At 39.3% G+C, this 23,093-nt stretch overlaps 1 protein-coding gene across 20 annotated transcripts in view; it reads left to right on the top strand.

Moving 5' to 3' along the window:
• NCKAP5 (NCK associated protein 5) overlaps positions 1–23,093 on the top strand; it is a 413,976-nt gene that overhangs the window by 26,349 nt on the left and 364,534 nt on the right. For 14 of the 20 annotated variants that reach the window (XR_012777069.1, XR_012777067.1, XR_012777068.1 and 11 more), the window contains exons 2-3: positions 31–213; positions 6,509–6,637. Coding sequence is in view for 14 of the 20 variants with exons in the window: in XM_075511570.1 (XP_075367685.1) it covers positions 6,569–6,637 (69 nt within the window). In the remaining 6 variants the exon portion in view is untranslated. Of the gene's footprint in view, positions 1–30; positions 214–2,080; positions 2,098–6,503; positions 6,638–10,624; positions 10,946–23,093 lie in introns of those variants that run through there. The other 6 variants (XM_075511572.1, XM_075511573.1, XM_075511574.1 and 3 more) reach the window with 5 other exon arrangements.

Genomic DNA, 23,093 nt, shown 5'->3' with positions numbered 1-23,093 from the left:
GTTCATAGTCTCTTTTTTTTTCCTCCCCAGAAAGAAAATGAGAGCTGAAAATGGCAATGGATGAATCATGCTTATTACAGAATACGGAAATGATATCGGTTCAACCCGTTCTTGTTAATGCTGAAAGAATGTAATCTTGTGCCCTCTCATTTTGTGTCACTGCAACCCACCTTATCCTCTTAAATGAATGCATGCATCCATTTAATTAACCTGGTGAGATACTGAGATATAAATCTTTTAAATGCTTCTCATGCAATTCATCTTGACAGCTGTCGTAGTAATAACATCTTTAATGCCATATTCTTTATTTTCTGATTTATTGAAATTTCTGGTATTATTTTGAGCACACTGATAGGTTTGCTAGATTTAAGCCCTTAATCTTAACTTGTTTAAATCCTAGAAGCAATGCTATAGAAAGCTTTACTGGTTATTTAGTTTGCTGAATAAATGGAAGATTATCTTGCACGAAGAAAGCATAAAAGTGTATTGAAAACTGTGGTTGAAACAGGGTGGAATTTAGTAGCTGAGACGCTTTATTTTAAATGCTGTGTTTCTAGAACACTGTACTAAGAGTCTGTTCTTTGCTGGCGAGTGATCATCAGTCAAAAATTGCATGAGACCATCCTATGTGCTCTACTGATTCCTTTTCAAGGGATGGGGTGAGGGCAGGAGAGATCCACAGCATTTGGCTCTCAAATTAGTCAGCCTTCAGTTTCTTTGTAGACTGCCATGTGTCAGTGTCATCATACTTAATTCAAATCACAACAAAGGTGAGAAGGTTCCTTGTCTAGCTCTGGCCCTTCCCACACTTCCTTGGGGCTACTTTATCATGGCCTTGTGAATGACCACTGGACAGTTTTCAACCAGAATTAGAGGACTACTGGATTAGGGAGTATTTTGGATCATAAAATAACTTGCAGGGCACTGCTGGCTCTGTGTGCTGCCTGTACAGTTCCAATATCCTTTGGAACAGTTTTAGAGATTGTAAGAAATTTGGGGTATATCAAAATGAATTATCCCACAGGAAAACAAAAAAAGAGGACTAGGAAAAAGTCTTTTTCTATCTAGATATTTTCTGACTGACTTGACGTATTTTATTTTAATATAACTTTCCAAAACCAGTCAGAATATCTAGATATGTAGGCAGAAGGGTACAGCAGTGCTGTTTGCTGCCTTGTAATTCCCATAGTATTCTACTTATCTAAGCATTTTAGGTTCCTGTACTGGAATTTTTCTAATTTAATTAACTCATTAATGCTGGCACATGGCACATTCTCTTTCCCTCTCCGCAAAAATGTGGTTTGCTTATCTAAATAGCAACCTAATCCAGTGGGTGTGAATGTACAATGCATACATTAGCGCTAACAAACTGCTGACCAGTCTAAGCAAATACCTGGGAGTATTGGGCATTAGGCAGGCAGGCCCTGCTTACAGCATTGCTATGAAATACACTGCAGGTGAAACAAAAAACATTTAGCTAAGTTTCAGGTTGCATAAATGCAGATGTCACTGTAGTTTTCTATTTCCCAAGTTTGAAGTTTGAAACATCAGCTCAAAAGAGAATTTTGGAATTATTTTTCCACTTTATCACTTAGTCATGACCAGGCTAAATACCATGATGGGGAGAGAGAGGGGTGTGGTAATGAAACGATTTTCGTGGCTCACTTTTAATCACTAAGGAGAATTTTTTCATCTTTTGTGAAGGTGGGATTTTCTGCTGTTACTGCTCTGATGGCTTGAACACTCTACCCTTTTAAAAAACAAGGGAAATGCTCAAAAAGCTTAGTACAAACCTAGCATTTTTGACTGGCCTGGGCCTGGGAAGATAAATATAGTGATTTCATAGAACTGGACAATCTTTGATCTGTTGAATGCACATCAAGTTCATAATTCTGGAATCTTTTTTTCTTCCAGTTGTGAGAAGGCCCAGACAAAGTGTAGCATACTTATTTCTACTCCTTTTCCTACAAATATCACAACAAAAGCATGCATATGCACATTGGTGCTAGCACCAGAGTCAGCCAAAGAAATACAGCCAGACAATGACAGGTTCAATTCAGTTCAATTAGGTTCTCAGGAAACTGAATCACTCCAGAGGTTGGTAATGAGATACAAAATCTTTCACCTTTAGGTCACCTGTTCATTCTAACTAACATTTGCATGGATGACAATTTTTACTTTCTCATAGCTGCTTCCTGACCTCTGCTAGTGATGTTATTTTCCTTCTCCATTCATTGCTGAGGGATAATACCAGTTCTGGTTATTCCCTTTCAGCCTTAAAATATGGCTGTCGAGCAAGCAGGACTATCAGAGTAGAAAAAAGTACTTAAAGGTGATCACTGTGTAACTTTGGCCTCATTCTGTTACCCAACAGTTTGATGTCCACATCACAAAACCTGTCCTCTCGTTAACACCTCAGAAAGACAAGCAGACTGCTGAGAGGGAATACCTTGCTGCCCTACGGTGTTTTGCGTTCTGGCAGCGTTAAGGTGTGCAAAGCAGAGGGAGGGGAGGCTGCATTATATCTATTTTGAATTTAAACAAAAGGATGCTGGTTTGCAGAGCTGTCATTTTTGTCACGTGTCATAACTGCTAAATTTATACTAATTTGTAAGAGACAGAAAAATAAATACAGTCTATTTCCAGTTACCAAAGATATACTGTGTGCTAGTTCCCAGCTGGTGTATGTTGGCATAGCTCTGTTGAAATGTAACTGCAGTTTCAAACTGTCTGAAAATGTCTTGGATGCTTATCTAAGGAATATAATGTTATACGTTTTCATCAGCTAAAGCAATATACATCAATCATCCTTTGTAACTACTAGAAATGAAGAAGGTATTATAATGCGAGAAACTTCTTGCATAGATTTTAGAGAGTGCTTTTCTATGTTAATCACACCATTTCTCCGGGGCATAGTTTTAGAGCCATCTCCTGAAGTAATGAACATTCTTGTATTGAGTACTAAAAATACTGCACTTTAGTAATCAAGCTGATGCCTCTGGCTTGCTGGCTTTATGAACAGTGAGGGTATACCATCTAGAAGCAAGATCCCACTTAGGTCTTCCCGTGAGAGTTTTTTCTGTGTCCATACAAAACCTTCTTCCCTGAGCTCAATGCAAAACTGAGAAGACAGTAGGCAAACATCTGGGACCTGCATTCTCTTAGACTGATCCCCATACACTTCTTGAGGATACAGGCTTAATTGCTGAGTGCCTCTAACTTCAGTGCCTTCCCCAATATGCTCAGCACAGATGAAGTCTATAGTCCCTCAGAGAAGAGTCCTACAGCAGAAAAATTTCCTGCAGCACAAAGAACTGTAAGATGTGTCCCCAAAGATTTGGTGATGTACATATGTGAGTGCAGCATCAGTGAAGATGCCATAAATCAGAAGTGATTTTGCAATAGTTCACAGTTCAGCCAAGCTAAATGGGACAGCCAAGGACTGAATGCTGATCACTGGGGTCTCTGCTGTAAAGATGTCGACAAGCAAATTAGTCAGGGAAGGTGGATAAATTTCTACAGTCTGTTCTCTTGGTAACACAAAAATAGTATTTCTGATGATTGGGCAAACTGATTCTCAGTGCTTTTACATTTCAAGACTGTTTCATCTGGTCAATCATTCTCCTCTGCTGAGCTTCCCAGGGGATGTGTTACCTCCATTTTGAATTGTTGTTAGTCTTATGGTTGGTCTCGGAGGAAGAGAGATTTACCTGGGAAGGTAATTTTTTCTCTTTGTGACATGCAGTATGATGCACAAAAATGACCATTCCCAGTTGGAAACTTGTTCTGGTTTTGTTAAGTACTTCACTCTGATGATTAGTTTTCTTTAAAGGCCTCCTGAGTTGGGTACTTTGAGGCATGAGCATATGTTGGTACAGGTGATGTATTGTATTATCTTGTCCAATAATTACCTTTGATTCAAAACTTTAAGTGGGTTCAGCCTTAGGTTGTTAACTCTTCAGGAGAGATCTGTGACAGCCTGCTAATGGTAACATGCCCAGAGATTTGAGCTCCCATGGTGTGTGTGTGGGAAGGAGTGGAGTCTGCTCCACCATTACATGAGTAAGTCCACGTGCTGTGCTAGGTAGGGCTATAGTAAATCCACTCCTTGAAGTGCCCAAGGCAGCATAGCATATAAGCCATAGGAATAATTAATAATAATCCTTTCTCCTTTTACTTCTAAACTAGAATTTGGGGTGGTTCTGCCAAATACGTGCAGACAGAAACTTCAGGCACTTATTCATATTAAATACTTGACCTTCTACAGGGATAATTTGCTCCAGCCATAGCTATCACTAGCTCACTCCTAAGTGGTTCCGTGCTTACTGATCAACAAAGGCTCCCTTGTGGAAGTCATGCTCTCCAGGCATGATGAATGCATAGAAGAATGATATAGAGATTACATAAGGTCTTTCTTTTGCTAATTTCTGGCATAATCATAAGAACAGTGTAATACATTGCCTCTGTGTTCAAATCTGTTGTGGTATTTCTTTTGAGATGTGATAGCTAATCAGGAAACAATGGTAATTATGTGATAGCACACCACTGAGATTCCTTATTAGCTGAATTAAATAGTGTGTGTAGCTTTAGGATTGGTACTACAGAAAGGAAGCAAGGGCTTACAGGTAAACCTGGAAAAAAAAACACGAGGAAGATCACAGTACAATAACGGACCTTTTCCTACCATTGTGTGTACATGTTCTCATTGCATGTGTTCTTTAGATGAATATGTATAAAGACTAATTTTTATCTATTTTGGAGAAAATGGCCTGAATTCTGGTCTTGCTTAAGTGTAAACCAGAAGTACAAAACAAGTGTAGGAGACACCAGGTGCTGTTTAATAGAAGGCTGAATTTACCACTGGATGGCTTGGTAGCTGGACCAATTACGGTTTCCCCGTGGGAAGTGTTTTACAAGAGCAGTCCCAGTTGTGATGTCTCCATTGTACCTGATGATCCCAGTTTGCGTGCCTCTGGGAGCTCTCGGAATTCCAGCTGGCTTCGCAGGCTTAGCCTGGGGCATCCTGCTCTCCTTGCAGGCAGCCTGTGCTTGGCCCACATTGACTCCTATGTGCCCTCACGGCAGAGCATTCGGGGACAACTTGAGGAAAGAGTTGTGGTGGTTTTATCTGCTTGATATTGCCACAGCGACAGATGGGATTGTTCACAGGTGCATGAGAAGTCAAGTCCATCCATAGGCATGCAAATACATCTGGAGGGCACATGCAAGGCTTCTTTTGGGAATGCCAGCTGCGTTACCCTTACAGCCAAGCCCAGTGGTATTCATGCATCACCTGTGTGTTTATGACTGAAGGTGCTGTTTGCAGTAAGTAAAAAGGATCAGAAACAGACAGATTTGTCTCTTGCTTAGTCTTGTTTTTCAGTCAAATGCAATTAATTTCTCTAGGTTTAGCATTAAGTAGTGGTGTATGAATATCTCAGCCTTACTAGACTTATGTTTTTAAATAGGCTTCCACATCAAATCTTGACTAAAAAATGTGGAGAAATTCTTGTAGTGAAAGCTCTTTGTCCTTAAGAGGAGTTAGCCCATATTAAGAGATAATAGGATATTAACCTCTGATACAGTAAATGCAGTCACTGTAAGATGCAGGAGAAAATTCCTGTATTTGGTTCTGTATTTAGAGCATATCTGCCTGCCTTAATTTAGGCTAGATTCAGATTTCTGTTATTATTCTACTACTTTCTGTAAATCCTGAATAAATTCATTAGCTTTGCCCATGTTCCTGAATCACACACAATAAATATTACCTTAAAATACAAGCTAAAACTTTCAAATACATATATCATCAAGAATATTTAGGAGAAGAGAGAGCTGGTAGTTGTTACTTGTAAGGTGTGGCTTGGTTTTAGTAGAAACCATCAGCCAGGAATAACCAAACCCTACAGAACTGGAAAGACTAATTCCCTCTGTGAGAGCTTTACAGGGTGAAGTTCCCCAGCCATTCTGTACAGGCAGTGGGACTGTCTGATTATCACAGCAGAATCTTTGACCTTAAAAATGTAAGGAAAGTGCTGAGGGCATTCATCTCTCATTAAGGATAATGGGAGTTGAAAGCTTTTAGAACTCTTCAGGATTAGCTCCAAAATTTGTACGTCGTAGTAGCAGCACAGATGTGCCAACAAGTAGGGCTTACTGAGGAGCGCAGTTAATGTGAAACGAAATGTTTCCCTCCCCAGCCCCAGGTCGTTCATTGGCTCTGCAAATCCAGCTCCGAGCCCAGTTCAAAAGAGACTATGAAAACATGGGGTGTATCGATAAAGACAGTAGCAGCAGATTTTTTTTTTTTTTTGTCTTTGAGAAGTGACCCAAACATATTAGTAATATTTCTGTCTGGAGAGTTTAGCTTTTTTGGCACAGAAAATTTGTTCCTGGAACACAGCCTACTATAGACACAAAGTCATTAGCTGCTGGGTTATTACAAAGTTAATGATGAAAGACAGAAACTGTTAAGTAGGATATTGAAATGTGCATTTAATTTTTTTTGCAGCAATTCTGGAAACAGTCTGACATTTCTAGCTGATCAAAAGAAAAACAAATAACCTCAGCTATGGAGAGAAAGAGACAGCTACAGAAAAGGGAATTTGGGAAAAGACTTTCTCTGGACAGCAGTCTTGTGGTAAGAATGAATATTTACTGAATTTACTGAATATATCTTCTGTCATAAAATATAGTTGTTAAGAAGCAATACTCATAATGATGTACATTTTAAAGGTGTTTATTCATCACAATATCACAGCCTTTTGTGATTTTTTTTTTTAAGATTCTCCAGAACAAAAGTGCAGGAGGAATATAGCGTATAGAAGCATGTCCCTGAATTCAGTGGATTTACACAAGAAAGGAATCTAGACAAATATACCAAACTTGTAATTAAAATCCTACTCAGCCTCTGTGAGATCACTCAGTATTGCTTTATACTTAGTGTATAAGAGCCGTAGATAGCTGAGGTCATCTAATCAGAAATGCTTGTTTTACTATTGAGGATACTAGGAAAAATTTATTCACCACAGTGAATGTATAAACTACTGTAATATCACCTGAAAGAGAAACATAAATGCCACATGCTGTAAAATAATTGGTTTTGCTATACATAGGATTTGAATTAGTTGATTGTATTCTAGATTTATTTTTAGTTAATGTTTGCAAATGATGACTGAGATTAGCAAGGCATTTTTATAGCTATACTATGGATACATGACCGGAAAATGCTCACAGATCTTGAACAGTTGTGTAAGAGGATAAACACACCGATGTCAAGTATTCAGCATGCTAGTGTGACAAATACTGAAACAAGCAAAGCTGAGAGCACCAAGGAAACCCATGCCATCTCTTTGACATTGACAGAGGTTGTCTTCTGAGGAAGAAGTTTGTTCCTGGGTGTTGATAATAGAGCTGCCTCTTTTTTTGAGTACTCATATTGCTGGGATTGATGCTGGGAAGTGCTGGGAGCAATTGGATTTGGCATTGGTAGCTGCAAGGGCTGGGTTCAGGTTCTAGGGGTCACGAATGAACAACGGTTTGGCTCCTCACACGAAAGCCACAAATATTAAACTTTGCCCAATGAACTGTACTTCTTCACTCATAAATAACGAGTCAAATAATTCATGAAACAGTACTTGATTAATGGGAGGGAAGGACAGCAGCAAGCTAACAGGACATTAGAGAATAACCAAACACTCCCTTCCCAGAATGTACCAATAGTCATCTGAAGTCCTCATCTCTGCCTTCTTGAGCAGATATTTCTCATATCCTGTAACATCTCCTTACACACAGGTAGTGACTGTGGGACCCCAGAGCCCTGTTGTCCGCTATGCTGGGTAGCAAGGCCTCTTCCACGCCTGTGTGAACCCCATTGTGTGAGCTGCCCAGAGCCCACTCCGGCCAACCACTCCTGTCTCACCTGCACTGCAGCTTGCTGTTGAGATTTTTCTCCACCAAAAAGGCTACAAAGACCTCCTAGAGAGTACAAACTCTCCTGTCCCATCTCTTTGGTCTGACTTCTGTATCCCCATACTGTAATGTGTTGCCCTAATTTGTGGTGACCATTTGTCTCGGGCAAATTTAAGATGATTACTCTACCTTGGATTTTACACATTATTACAACTATGTAATTTCTTTCATCTCATGTTTATACTTGTGTTTTGGTGGGTTTTTTTTTTTTTCAAAGTAAAAAGCCCACTGACATGCTAAAAGCAGTGGATATGGACCAAGCAGATTTCTGTCTATCCACTGATGCCTTTCATTCATCTGCTGTGCTCTTTAGCAGGGGTCAGTAGAGCAGTCTCTCCCTCCCCTCCCTCCCTCCCAGATTTCTGCAGCTCTGCAGGCCTTAGAGGACTCTGCTCTTCTCCCTTAGGCCTTAGCTAGCAGGTCTACACTTCTTAGATAGTGTCAGTTGGCCAGTGAAGAAATGTGCAGAGCATGTTTCAAAAGGGGTCCATCCTTTTCCTTAGCTTTGAAATGGCATTGTTTCTTATGATAATGAATTACATCCCTTTATTTTGAAAAATAAAAATAGCAGAGATAAATAAAAGTTGTGATGAGTAGTGAGTTCTCCCCCAGACTCAGAGCTGATCTCTGTACCCTAATGAGAAGCTGTCTAAGCACCCTCCTGTTCAGACCTGGCAGCTCAGTGCTCTGATGGTGAGAGGTAGCTGTTTTCAGGTTGTTCAGCCTGCAACAAAACCTGCCTTCTCAGCTTGCACGCACTCAGCAGGCCATGTCATGCTCCCAGCGCTATTAAAACTATTTCAGTTGTCTTCTAGCTTGTGGGCAGAGAAGGTAGGTTTAGTATGAACTCACAATTTTATCTAATACACTCAGAGTGAGACAAAATTTGGCAGGTTTCTTATGCTCAGAAGTGTGTTTATTCCCAGGGCCAACCTCTGTTATTAGTTCTAGGCATGCACACCCCAAAACAGACTCCAGCCTAAATCCTGCAGCTAAAATGTACTGCTGCGATCCAAACAAATGACCATGAACTATCAATATTTATCTGAAGAAGAACACTTATAGAAACTGTGTACTGAAAGCTAAGGGAAATGCTAGCAATTGTGAATTTTGCACAAAGATATTGCTTAGTATGGCAAATCAGTACTGTTTTTCCCTAAATGTTTTCACTGATGTAATGGATTAGATTCAGCCTTCGCTTAATGCATTAAGATAGAAATTTTGTTTTCCCTGAGGTGACAATGTGGTCTGCTGTGTGGATGGGAACAAGGAACTAGGTATTTCTGGCTCCCAGTCCTACCTACTGCTAGTTTGGACTTAATTTATAGCTGAGATAGTGCACTATGCTTAATTCTTACCCTTTCTTATCAGTAAGGGGGGAACAGAGAGAGATTTGCCAGTGTCATAGGGAATATTGTGTGTGTAACACCGTCAGAAGTGCTTTGTGTAATAATCAGTGCCACCTGCATATTAAAATGCCCATAAGGACTTAGAGGAGAAACAAACTGTGGTTGTATGACAAGGTGACGCTTTCTCCCTGCTCTTCAGCAAGTGGTGAGTAGGGTGGGAGACTGTACGCAGCTGAAAAACAGTCTTCAGGCACTGGCTTGAGGTCAATGAATTTATGCTAATATGTGCCAGCTGAAGATCTGTGGCTGATTAGCCCATATTGGTGCAAAAGTGTTGAAGGAAATGTGAAGGAAAGAAATATTGCAATATTTCAATATTTTGAACATATAAACCCATCATATCATCAGGCTGACACACCCAGTTTTAAAACTGTCTTCTGCTACACGTGGTATTCACAGATTATGCTTGCCTGTAGAGTTTCTTAGTGCATACATCCATTTTCAGTACTTGTATATTACAGGTCAGTGTCTATCGAAGCTTTATATTAAGTAGAATATGTATAACTAGATTAGAAAGTGTCGTCCATACATTTAATTAGAAACACGTGAGCACTGGTCATTGTTTACTGCCAGCTATTATTTCAAAACAAATTGGGAGAGATGTTTTGAGATTCTAGTACCTTCAGCAGCCTGTTAGTAAATCACACCGGATGCCCTGTGACTCCATGAAATTCAACCGCACAAAACAAAGCACTTTGTGTTCTTCTCACTTTCCCCAAATTCCTATTCTATCATACCTCCTCTTAATTGTTGCTTCATATTTTATGTCTGTCTTAATTACCCTTATATCCACTCTGTTACCATATTCCATCTGAGCACTATGTTTTAGTCCAGTCCCCTGCCTGCACGAGTCCTTACATCTCTCTTCTTGTGTCTCTTCCCAAAGGTTTTGTGTTTAACCTCTCAGGCATTCAGGGCTGGACACTCTGCTTGGAAAATCTGGCCCTGGTTTGCTCAAAAACAGCTTCTCCTTGTTTGGTGGAGTCTTCCAGCATTATCGTATCTCAGAAAGAATTCTGATTTCTGTGTGTTTAAAGGAAACATGTTTCTACTCTTGTACTCTGGACCATGAGATGCAAATAGGCGTTTCTGATAACATTCCTCACCCTGCCTGGCTGTGCTGCTTTTCCCATCTGCATCAGATTGTAATCTTCTTCTGGAATGTTTTTTCCATTATTTAATCTACAAGTATTGCATAGTGATGTTTAAAACAAAAAAAAATTCCCTCTTCCTCCCTCATCTCTTAGACTCTGAATATATAGGCTATGAAGTTATTTGATGGAAGAGTGAGAAAAGGAAAGAATTGTTCTGAAAAAAAAGACATGGCTTCAAACTCCTTAGAATATGGATCTGGGCCTTCAAAATATGAACATAAACTTCATCAGAGTGTTTTGTATTCAGGCCTATCCCATGAAAGAATGAATTTCAGGCTTCAAATGAGGAGGATCCATTTCAGAAACATCCTTCAAACAACATGTCAGTGAGAAATTTCATAGACAATAAAACACTCTTCTTTACACCACAGGCACAGTAACTACTTTTTGATCACCTCAGCTAAAGGAGAAGAGGTCAGTTTTTTTTCATATACTGCTCTACCCCTTTCCAGCTGGTGTCTTGGGGAATAAGCTTTACAAAGAGGGCAAATAAACCTTTTTAAAATTAAAAAATATAGATGCACAAATATGTTCATAGAATGTGCTTCATAGGACAGATTTTTTTAGTGAGAGATTATGGGCCTCATGGATATTTGAATTAATGCTTTACTGGAAGCCATGTATTTTATCAAGGTTCAGAATCCTACTGCTGTTAAGAAATGCCAGATAATGCAAAAGAGGAATCAATACAACTGCCGCTCAGGTCAAAGGGAAGTCTTGCTGTTCGATTCAATGAAATTAGATCCCTATCAGCTTTTAGTCATAATATCACAGGTATTATTCCAAAAATCTTTAGTATAGCCAATGGCTGTTATTGCTCTGTAGGTTTCCAATATTGGCAACAGGTTGGAGATTTTTTATACACCCAGACATTCATTTGCATTTGCAGATGAAGCAGGTAAGCCCACAGTGACAATAATGTTTTATAGCTTTATATTCAGGTGAAACAATTACAAAATATTAACTTCATAAAAATTCTTACAGGCAATCCTATGAGATCAGTTAAAGAAAATATCTTTGTCATTTTTTCCTGATATTTAAAAGCCAAAATGTACCACCCAAGAAGGATATACTTTTTACAGTTTCAGTATAATTTTACACTACCTTATTGTTTCTTCTGTTGTACAAGTGATGCTACTGTATTTTGGTTTTATAAAGTTTTCTTTTGCAAATTGATTACAATCAAAACACCATAACTCTGCAAATTAAGCTGGTTTGAGGTAGGAGGACTAAAGAAGATCTCTGATTCTTTTTTAGTTCTAAATAACAGGTCTCTGTCCTATCATATTATTATGACATTAGTAAATATATTTTATATTATATACGGTTATAAGATGACAAGACAGCAATTGGAGAACAAGGTGGAACTCTATGTCCTTCTTGATTGCTGTGTAAGAAATCGAGACCAAAGCCATTGCTGTTATTGCCACAGTACTTCTGTTTAGAATGAAAATAAACTGCAAAATTCATAATGTTGATGGAATATATTTATTTGCAATACATTGCTTAGCTGTTACATAGCTCCATGTCAGATTGTTTTGTGTTTAGACTGGCATATATGGCTATTAAGAGAAATAGATTGTTCTGAAGAACATCCTGCCTTATGTGGCTTAAATCCTTAAATCCTTTAGATTTTGTTAAAAAGAACAGCTTTACAAAGTGAATAGTGTGAATATTTCATGATTTTAAACTTTATTCATGAATAATGTTTTAATGTTAAATCTTTCATTTCAGCATATGCAGTTGAAAATAACTAGTGAATGAAACTAGGTAAAAGCAGGATGGAAAGGGATTTTTCTGGATTTTTTTTCACTGCAGACTGAAATATATGAAGAAAACTAATATGAAAGCACATAGAAAAGTAAAAATTGTACTTTAATAAAATTAAAGCATATATTTCCTTAGTGCAGGTATAATGAAGATGTTTTTTATGTGACAAGGTTTCTGTGGTAATATTTGCAATTTATTATTTGGTATGTGGGGGAGGCAGCTTAGACAAGGAATGGCATTAAAAAGCTAGTGAAAGGATTGATTGTATTTCAGGTTTTCCCTACAGAAGTTCTTCAACAAAAAGAAAAATGGAAAAAAACCAAACCCTAAACAGACCCAAAGCTAAGCTTTTAAGTAACTTGTGTGGGATGAGGAGAGTGTTAGAACGTATCACTGCCACCAGGGCCACATTGGCTACTCTATTCACTGGGGTGCTCTTTGAACATAATAGAAGCCCTATCCTTTGCCTGATCCAAACTGTCCAGTTGTCTCCCAGACCCTTTTGATCAGGAAAAAGTCAATGTTTCAAGCTGTGCTCTTTATTTGTGTGGATAATTCCTAGCCTGACTACACACGTGGTTGGCCCTTACAGCTGTGGTGGCATTTAGCTGGGGAGACTTGAGAACAGAATATCTTTTTGAAGCAGCCAGCATTTATCAAAGCAAAAGTTTTTGTTTTATTTAAAATGAAGCTTTTACTTCTGAAAGCAAGCTGCGGTAAAGTGCTTCTCTGGTGGCTCATGAACTGTGCCCTGCTGCTTTCATTCTGGTCACACGCTCCTGTGGGGCTCTGTAGGATTAGCTTTAATGACACCACTTTGTTGTAATAAGGGTAGCAGTGTAATATAATGAATTGTACTGGGGCGTGGGAGTAATACCTTCATCTAGTCTACCTGAGGTTGTATTGGCGTCATGTGCAAAAACGCTAAGTTGAATCGGAGACCTTTGAGAAGTGTGCATGTGTTATCTGTGAGTAACGCATGGGGCTGGGAGCCAGGTGTTTGGGGGTTAAGTACTACATCTGTGACCTCTAATCAATTTCTATTTCAGTTTAATAAATTTCTAGTTCAGTATTCTCATCAATAAATTGGAGGTTATAATAATTTTTTACCTCATAAGTATTCTAAGAATGGTCTGTTATTAGCACGTGTCTGTAGCTTGCTTTGATATCTTCAGATGAAAGGTGCCACTTATAGCAAAGCTGTGAAGAGTGCTGCATCAGCAAGGCAGGAGGGGAACTCTTTGTGTGTGGGGAATTAAACTCGTGAAGGGAATAGCCCTGACTTTTTTTGCTAGTTGACTGTGACATTCACAAGTATCTAACATCACTGTGTGACGTAACGTAATCCAGCATTTTGAAATGGAAGGTGGCATTAAAAATATTGCCTAGTCAGATGTTGGCTAATGTTTGTAGCCTGATTATTTTTTTTTTCCACCTAAAACTGCTGCCGAATTCCTTATGAATCTGCAAATATTTTCATTCCTCTCAAAACTTGGATTTTTTAATTTGTGTGAATTTATAATGTAGAATTTTATTCAGCTGGATACAGCATCAGGAGAAAAGCACGTGCTAACGTTGTAATCAGGCACTGCAAAAGTATGGTGCAGTGCTGGAAAAGACATGCAGAATGTGAGCCCCAAACAGTTCTCACAATGCGTTGCAGAGGCAAGCTAAAGCATCCATAACATTCAGTGCATACAGCGGGAGCGTAAGTCAAGGAGAATGGTTTAATAAAGGTGACAAGTGTGGTGTTTTGAGGTAGAAGACAGAATACAGGAAAGAACAGCAATGAAGTACATGTAGTGTTACTAACTTAATAGGTTAATGTTTGCACATTTCTAGGGAAAAGCCTAAAATATAGAATTGTCTGCATTTGCATTTTTAATAAAGTGGAAATCGGAACAGGAGCTCTGGTATGTCAGGCACAAGAAAACACAAAAGGAAAGAGCCATCTGAATGGGTCAGTTCACAGCAGAAGCTGGGGAGAGGTGAGGAGAAAAGAGAAACCACTTGTGTGGGACAGCAGTGCTTAGCTTTACTGACGTTATTGTATCACTAATGCTAATAATGTGGGAAGCGCTGTGGTCTGCATAGGTTTAAGGACATAATTTACCAGCACAGCAGTACATCTAGGGTACTAGAAGTAGAATCTACATCAGCTTGGATAAAGACAGCATGAAGTCACTAGTTTCACCAAGTAAGATGGATGGCACTTCCATGTAGCAGTGGTGGAAATGACTGGTTTGGATTTCATTTGCAGAAGAGAGATTCGAAAATAAAGTAGTGTGTAAAGCGCTGGACGTCCTAGCAGCAGTCAGTTACTGTAAGTGCCATTCTTGGACTCTGGAGCAGCCTGACAAAACCTAACATCATAACTGAAAAATACAGAGGCTGCGAGTTCAAAAGGACTCGGTGAACCCAGGGAATTATGTTAGAAGTAGTAAGTGTTGGGCCTAATGTGAAGAAATGACTCTATTAGGTGCTAGTGCCAGAGAAAGAACTGAAATCCTTGCTTGGAGTGATACAGATAGTGACCTATTACTTTGATTAAAGCTTGTTTATACCAATAGAAACTAGTGAGCCTTTTCAAGAACTGGAGATGTGGATAAACAGTGAGCTGTAGCTGCATAGCAAGCTAGGGAAGATATTGCTTGAAGAGAGAATAAAAGTAAAAAGCTCATATATAGCATTGAAAACAAGGAAATAGTGTATGGAGTGTGGTGTTGCTGAGCAACAGTTGGAACAATATTCCTGCTGGAAGACGCCTCAATGGTTTATTGATCAAAAGCACTGACACCAACACAGGCAGAAGTGCGCTCCGAGAGAGGAATTATTTACCATTTGTTGCTGCACAGCAGAAGTTACATCAATAGGTATATATGGTGACATGGTGACAGCTGAAACAGAACCCGAATCCCTAGAGAGCTTGCTTTGACAAACTGCTGGCTTTTGCTTTCTCGTGTCTTTGGCACATAAACTTAAGTGACAAACATGAGACTTGAAGGCTAAAATAAAAGCTTTAAGAGAAATTTCTGTAGCTGATCTGCCCTTGTTCATTGCCACAGAACTTGATGCAAAAGCAAAGGAAAACTAAGTACAGAGAACAGAAAAGATGATTTTACTAGTGCCTGCAAATTAGCTGGCAGATGGACTGAGAAGAACAGAGGGCTATGATATTCTGTGGCCTTTAAAAAAAAGCAGGAAATTCAGTCAATGTTGCTACAGAATCTCAGCAAATTCCCTGTCAGACTTTCACCATGAAAATATTAATCCTAAACAATTTCTAAAAAGCTTTTGAAGACACTGATTTAGCTGCAGAGGGGGAACTAAAAATGAAAATGAAGGAAAAAGCAGAGCAAATGCCTGCACATATTTTGAAAGAGATTCAAGAAGGAAACCTCAGCATGGTACAACACAAAATGCGGGTGCAACAAAAAGAAATAGGTGTCAAATGTTCAGGTCGACAAACGCCAGAGACTGAACTATGAGAAGTTTGTGGTAATTTACAGTTGTGCATAGCAAGGCTTAGAAGAAAATAGTCATAGATTCGTCTCAGTGCAGAGGAGACAACTGTGTGCTGAGAGCTGCTTTTTACAGGTTTTCTTCAATATCATCCAGTTAGGGACATATTAAGGAGAAATCTTGCCGTGGAGCTATTTGACAGATAGTGGATCTTTCTTTTGGATGGAGCCTCACGTCACCATTTGGAGGAGTTTTGATGATTTGCAACGTGTGTGCCAGGCTCTGTTCCCCGGGGCCTCTGGGAGGAGCTGGCGGGTGCCTGCCACCTGGTCCACAGCCAGCTCGGCAGCCTCCTGCCCGCTCCTGCCCGCTCCTGCCCTCTTCCCCAAAGATGCCAGCAAGGAGCAGGCTGCACGCAGGGGAGAAGAGCTTGAGGGGTGCGAGCCTGCTCCTGGCCGCGATCTCGGGCTGCTCTCTCCCTTTGCCCTTGCCCCTTCCCCATCAACGACAAAGCGTAGCTGTGACAGATGTAAGTCCAGCCACAGAAGAGGAAAGGTCACGGAAAGCTTTGGATTTAATGTGAATATACACACACGCTGCGTGGCCTGCCACATGATTATGTGCCTCTCTGTGCCATAAAGGCTGTGTATCATCGGACTAGCCAGAGATAAGCAGTTACCAAGGGAAATGGATATACCGGGGACCCTTATCTAGGTCTATTAAGCTACCAAATACAGCAGTGTAATTGAAGGCTTTGCCTGCCCAGATGTTAAGAGCAGAAGGCTGCCTGTACCAAGAGATCTGAGGAGATTGGGGTTAACTAAATAGGGATTTTATTGACAAACCTTTTAAAATGCTTCATGCCTTCAGCAATTAAACATAACACACACCCTGAGAAGGACAGGTCTCCTCTGTCTCTCACAGTTGCCTGATTCCACTTGAATACAGTCCTGGGGAGAAGAGAGAGAGAAATTATGTCCTATGTTGTTTTATAGTGTTGATATAATTCCCTACCCTGCAAGACCGAGAATGAATAGTGAATCTACCTCCTGCTAGTTCAGTCATGGCAACCTCTCAAATGTCCTGTTTTGAATATTGTTGCATCCCTAGAAGAATCTACATTTCTCTCACGGGCTTGTGTGCATGTAAATGTATAAAGGCAAAAAAAATCTTTGCAAAAAGGTATGTAGGCATATCCAGATAGATTTATTTTACAAATGGCTATGGTCAACTTTCCCTGGTGTTCTTGAGTTTTGCTTATTTTTTCCACTTACTCACAGTGAACGTGGGATAGCCTTGAATCAAAGCTATAGTTTAGAGCCATCTGCAAACCAGAATTTCTAGACTGTGTTAAAAATTCTGAGATTTTGATATTTGGTTTAGTCCCAGTCCCCCAGCTGGAAAATCCTGGTTTTCCTCTAAAAATATATATATATATACTTTTGGCCCTCTTGCTCATTTAATTCTATAGCTATAATAGATGATGTACACTAAAACAGATGATATACATTGTTTTGCTCTGTGAATTTACAATTTTGATCTTTAGATAAAGTGTGCCTTACTGAAAATTTCAGTTAAATTACTGTATGTTTTGCCTTTATGGAATAAGTGTTTTCTGGTTAAAAACCAAGCTGCCAAAGAAGTGGCTAAATCTTTCACATGGAAAATATTCTACTTCATGCTGTCAAAAGAGCGACGCAAAACTCCGCAGTGTAAATATGTCTTTTGCTCGGCACCCCTGGGGGCAGGGACATTCAAAGGTAGATACTGCGATACCAGACATTTTTCTTTTCTAGGGAGTCTGTAAGTGCTTGTCGAGCTCTAATTGCTGTGAACGGCTCTGCTAGCATTCGTTTCTACTTCTGTTCTTGCGCCTCTGAGCTTCTCTGTCTGCTTTTGCTTTTAGGGCCTCGTTTGACCCAGATAGGAAGTGAGCTGGGATCATCACGAAGCATTTAAAATAATTGGGTATCAACAGCTGGCTTTATGGGAAGCTAGCAGTGTAAATCCAGAGAGTTTTTATGATTTCAATGGGTATTTTTTCTAGTGTACAAAGCGGATCCAAGTAATTTTGGCTGGGAAACAGTTTCCCAACTTATTTCTATAATAATACCTTAGAGTTTTCATTATAGTGAAAATCTCTAGCAGGTCTGAAGGGAAAAATTACCTCCACTGTTTCCAGACACCCAATATGTTTTCCCTTTGCTTGAATTTATGAGTTTTGGCAAAGATAGCTCACAATATGATCGTGTTTCAGGGTTGTGGTTTCTCACGCTGAATCCCAAACCAACGTGTAACAGTTCAGAAGGCTCCTATGTGTCTTTAGTGATGTATGCATATGGGACATGGCTCGCCAAAATCCTACCAATCTGATTTCGTCTCCAGTGTATTATTCACTGCATAGTCTATTGAAACAGTTTTCTGAAATAATATTTATTTCCCAACTTCTTGCAAAGTTTTACAGCATAAATTGCAGTCCTAACCAAAAAGAGCAAAATTTGACTCTTAATGAAAATACTTTTGTTTGTAGTGCTTTGTAAGTAGCTTCAAATATACCTGTTTATCAAAGATCTTTTCTGAAAGACAAATGCTTGAATCAAGTGACCCCACGAGGTGTAATGCAGAATTCGTCTCAGATTTAAGTATTAGACTGGGATAGAATGGGTATCTCCATCCTGGGAAATTAGTTTCATTATTTTGACACTTTGTTTTCAGCTAAAACTATTTTTTTTTCCTTAGAAATGTTGAAAATATCTCCCCTTAAACTGAATTTACTTCTCATTTTTGCTGCAATGCCTTCAGAGAGTCATTTGTATGCCTCGCATTCCCCTGCTGCCCAGCTACCCTATGGCACACGTGGAGCACGAGGTTTCACAGCTGTCAGCCTCTGAAGTTCTGTCTCTGGAGGGGAAGCAAGCCCAGACTCTACCTGGTACACAAGACGGAGGAGGTGGGGGTACTCAGCAGGTGAACTACAGTGCTCTTTGTGGCCTTAAACACACCATGCTTGAGAGTATAAACAAAAACCTTCTGACTCAGTAAGAAGGGGTGTGTGGGTGCATGTGTGTGCATTAAATTTGTGTAAATTGTCCCCAGAAACTGAACGTTTTCTGTTCTCCTAAAGGAAATCTCTTTTTTAAGAATGATATTGGCATTTTCCTTCAAAAATTCTGATTTTTCTTGTGGAAACTGCAGTCTCCTCTAGAGCAGTCAATAGAAAATTCCTGAACAGTTTTACTAAAACTATACAAGATGATGCTTTTACTTTTAGCCTATCTACTGCCTTATTCCTCTAAGTAGAAACTTCAGTGGCACTGATTAGATAGATATCTCAGACAGAAAAGTATATACTCCATATAGGTTAAGGTGACAGAATCTGGCATTGCAAGTGTCTGTGTCTTATTTCATTCGTGTCTTTTACATCCCTTAAACTCCAGGAACCTCAATGGACTTTTTCCTGATGCACATCTGTCTAAGTTAGACAAGAATCAAGCTAGTGTCTTCTGTTTATTCTACAGCTATTTTCATTCATTCAAACATTTTTTAGTTATCAACTAGTATCTTATACCTGTTTCTCCTGCTGTTACTGAGGGTTGGATAAGAGTTTTCTCTCATGTTTTGTCTTTGTAAATTGGATCGTCTTGTGATACTGAATCATGCTGGTTGTCACTGCCTAAGCAGCAGGTTCCTCCTAACCCCCTTCCATGTATGGTTCTGTTTGATGGGATTGTTATTTACTTTCCAACCACCTTGTAATCTCAGTTTCATCTGTGACTTCAAGCTTTCCTTTGAGTACCACATCAACTATATTGTCAAGGCTTTTTTTTATCAGTGTAGGAATTCAGCGAAAGCTCAGGTCTTGCTGTCTCAGCAGGACGCTGAGGGTTCGATTTATGTCTGGATAACAGCACAAGTTGAATTATTGCAGTAGCTGGCTCACAGCCTCCCAGATTGGCTGCTACATGGTAGTCTGAAGTTTGTGCAAAATTCACTATATGTGCTAAAGGACATACAGTTAAACATACCCAGAAATCAGCACGCCGCACCTATACAAGGCAGTGAATTATTTTTGAACGTGGCATTGTTTAAATCTAGAAAGTTTTAAATATGCTTCCCTCCCAGTGTGCCTGTGTCTTGGACTATCCCAGTGTTTGTATGCTGTATGAATGAATTTTATGAACATAACATACATCATTGAAGAGGGTTGTCTCGCAACCTTCACTCACTGTCCTTGAGGGAGTCAGACACCGCTGGTATTGGTGGGTTGCTGTTTCCCTCTGGTGCAGAAACTGTTTCCTTTCAAAGTCAATCCCAAGTGACCTGGGAATCTCCTTTGATGGAGGCTATGTGATTCAAACTAATTAAGTTTTTTTTGTGTTCGCTAGTTTTATGACTACTGTTTAGCAACTAAATTAAGCTTTTTGATTTATAATTGCTTAGTTCTTCTGATTTTCAGTTGACTAGTGACTGCAGGTGTATTGCTTTGGGCATTCAACTTTGGGTACTTTATTTACAGAAGTGTTGGAAATCTTGAAGCACAGGTCCCATTAAGTGGGACACTGTAAACTTTCAGACACCTTAAGTCACCAGTTCCTTTGAAAGTCTTAACCAGTAAGCCTTCACCTCTCCAGAAACTACATTTACAAAGACGTGTTTGACAGGGAGCTGCTAGCTGCAGAAATGCAAGCCTTACCTACCATGCCACGGTACAGATTTGTAATTATGCACAGATCAAAGTAGTCTTCATCTGCCGAAACTTTGCTAATGCGAATTTGACAATTAAAACTACTTTATTATCTATAAAGAATAGTTTATGTGGCACCAAAATTACAGCATCTACTTCTTTGAGTACAGAATTAACTTTCTGAAATGAGCAATTATATTAATGAATACATTTATACATTAAGATTAATTAAAAAATAAACCCTGTATTTCAGATAATTTTAAAAATTATAGAGGAATAGTACCAACTCTTTAAACTTCCAAAAAAGTCAGGCTTACAGTAAGTATATTTAAAATTTTTTCACACTGTTCTTCATAGCTAAGAGTTACTTGTTCAACAGACACTCATGCGCAACATTCTTTTTCCTTCCAAATGGTAAATACATACTCCATGTTCTGCAATTTGCATAAAGCAGAGAGCATAGGTGCTTTCTTGAAAAAAGCACTATTTGGAATAACCGTTACATTCTACTGGGATGAGACAAGACTGGAAAGGTGCTTGGTTTATCCACGCGCACTGTGTTTCTACTGCCTGCAGAGGATGGGCAAGGCAGAAGGTCAGTTCCAGCACTCCTAGAGCTCACAGTGGTTTAAGGGCAGACTGAGTTAAGGCATGATGTGTATCATGTTGGCCCATCTCTTATATAACAACATCAGGCCTTTCTAAGAAGGATGCTGTGACTGACTTGTCTGCCCATTATTGACTATAAGTGTTGCTGATATTAAGGCCAAGGACAGTGTCCCTCACAACTCCATACTGCTGGTCAGGACAAATTTTAGGCCATGGAAAGGGAAGTCCAACACAGCCTGCAGCTTTCTTACCCACCGTGTCCCCAGTGCCACTCATAGGTTTGTTGAAAAGCGTTTTACCACTTTGAGCCTGAATTCAAGATAGTCTTGAAGCAATTGTAATACCCTGTACTTTGATAATACTATGCAGCCATAAAAAAAAGTTTTAAAAATTAAAATAACCAAATACAGAGCTGTAGACAGCACTGTTGTTGATCACAATTATATGCCAAATGCTTTCCATTACCAGAGCTAACCTCTGTGCCTGTGAGTTTTATACACTAACATACATATACCTCCTTAAATCTGACTCTAAATTTGTAATGCCTGCTTTTCAAAATAATTAAAATCCTTGCAACGCTTTTGCCTCTAGCCTTCTGCTGATAGTGTCAACTCTAGTTTTAGCCCTTTTGTGCTGACAATTTAGTTAGTATAGTTCTGTGGCTCTGTGCAGACCTGCTGTCAGGTCCGCCCTCACATGGAAAGCTCAGTCGACGCAGGCTCTACAGGAGCAAGCTGGTGCTGCGTCAACGTACTGATTCCGACGTGCTTGTTGCACTTAACTCAGTGAGATGCATTTGAAACTCCTACCTGTAAGCCTCAACTTACCTTGCAGAGATAGATGTATTATTAACAACCATAAATGTGTCCAATCCTTTTGTAAAACTAGCCTCTGGTATTTATTTCTGCAACGGTCTGCAGTCCTGAGGCGGCAGGTGTAATCAGCCGAGGTTAATGATACTGTTTGGTGGGCTTTTAGTCAGGTGTGCTCATCGTGCTTTACATGTGCTCAGACAGGTGCTCGAGAGAAGGAAATACGACACTTTCTGAAATGAAAGAACTACTGTGAATTAAAACTTTGTCAACCCAAATCCTTGGATCCAAACTTTTCTTAATATGTTTAGCTTAGGGTTCATCTCAAATAAGAGACAATAACTAAGCCAACATATTGTCCCTCAGTGGAATTCAAAATTGCTGGAGGTTGCTGAGGTAAATACTGTGGATGAACTGTTAATAGTATTCAATAATTTTCTGACCTTGGCTAATGGTGATAACTGTAATTGGATCTCTTGCTGCAGGGTATAACGTGGTGTCCTGTAAAGTCAGGAGAGAGTTTGTCCTTTCCTGGTACTTACCTTTCACTAAGATCCCGGTACTGCAGGTAGCCGACTCAGTAGGCAGCTGGTTTGATCTGTGTTTTGTCATGTGTGTTCCTATAGGATTAAAAGATAATCATACATTCAAGAGAGAGAGTTCAGTGTTTAAATATGTATGAAATAGAACTAAGTTTAATACTACAACTAATATTAAGTTCCTTTTTCTCACATTAAGGTTAAAACTTAGGACATATTTTGGACAATGTCTTAATACATAGAAGTTTGGAGACACAGGTTTCCAATTTCAAAACAGAGATATAGCATATTTGAAAGTAGCAGAAAAAAGATCCAATTTTGCTGTGAATAAATAAGGGGAAACCTTCTAACTCTTGTTTACCTTGTTTTGACTGTTTGAGTTTTTAATTTCAGTCCTTCCTTTAGGACTGGACACTGATAGGTATTTTTATCATTGCCTGTTATGCTTATTAAAATACAAAGTTCTAAGCACACTACTTGGGCTTTGAACTTTTATTTTCATTCATATACAATCATATGTAAAATTTTAGGACAGCATCAATCCCTACAGGCAAGATAAGGAACATATAAACATATATATACAATATATATATTCAACATCACTTTTAATGTGATCTTGGAGCACCAGAAGCAATTGTGAGATAAAATATGAACCTGAACTAGTTCTTGTTTATTTAAAGAGCAGG

Source organism: Mycteria americana, chromosome 9 (genome assembly GCF_035582795.1).
Source record: "Mycteria americana isolate JAX WOST 10 ecotype Jacksonville Zoo and Gardens chromosome 9, USCA_MyAme_1.0, whole genome shotgun sequence".
In the NCBI taxonomy this organism is placed as follows: Eukaryota; Metazoa; Chordata; class Aves; order Ciconiiformes; family Ciconiidae; genus Mycteria; species Mycteria americana.
Note: the sequence above shows the minus strand (reverse complement) of the source record. Positions and strands in the feature narration are given on the sequence as shown.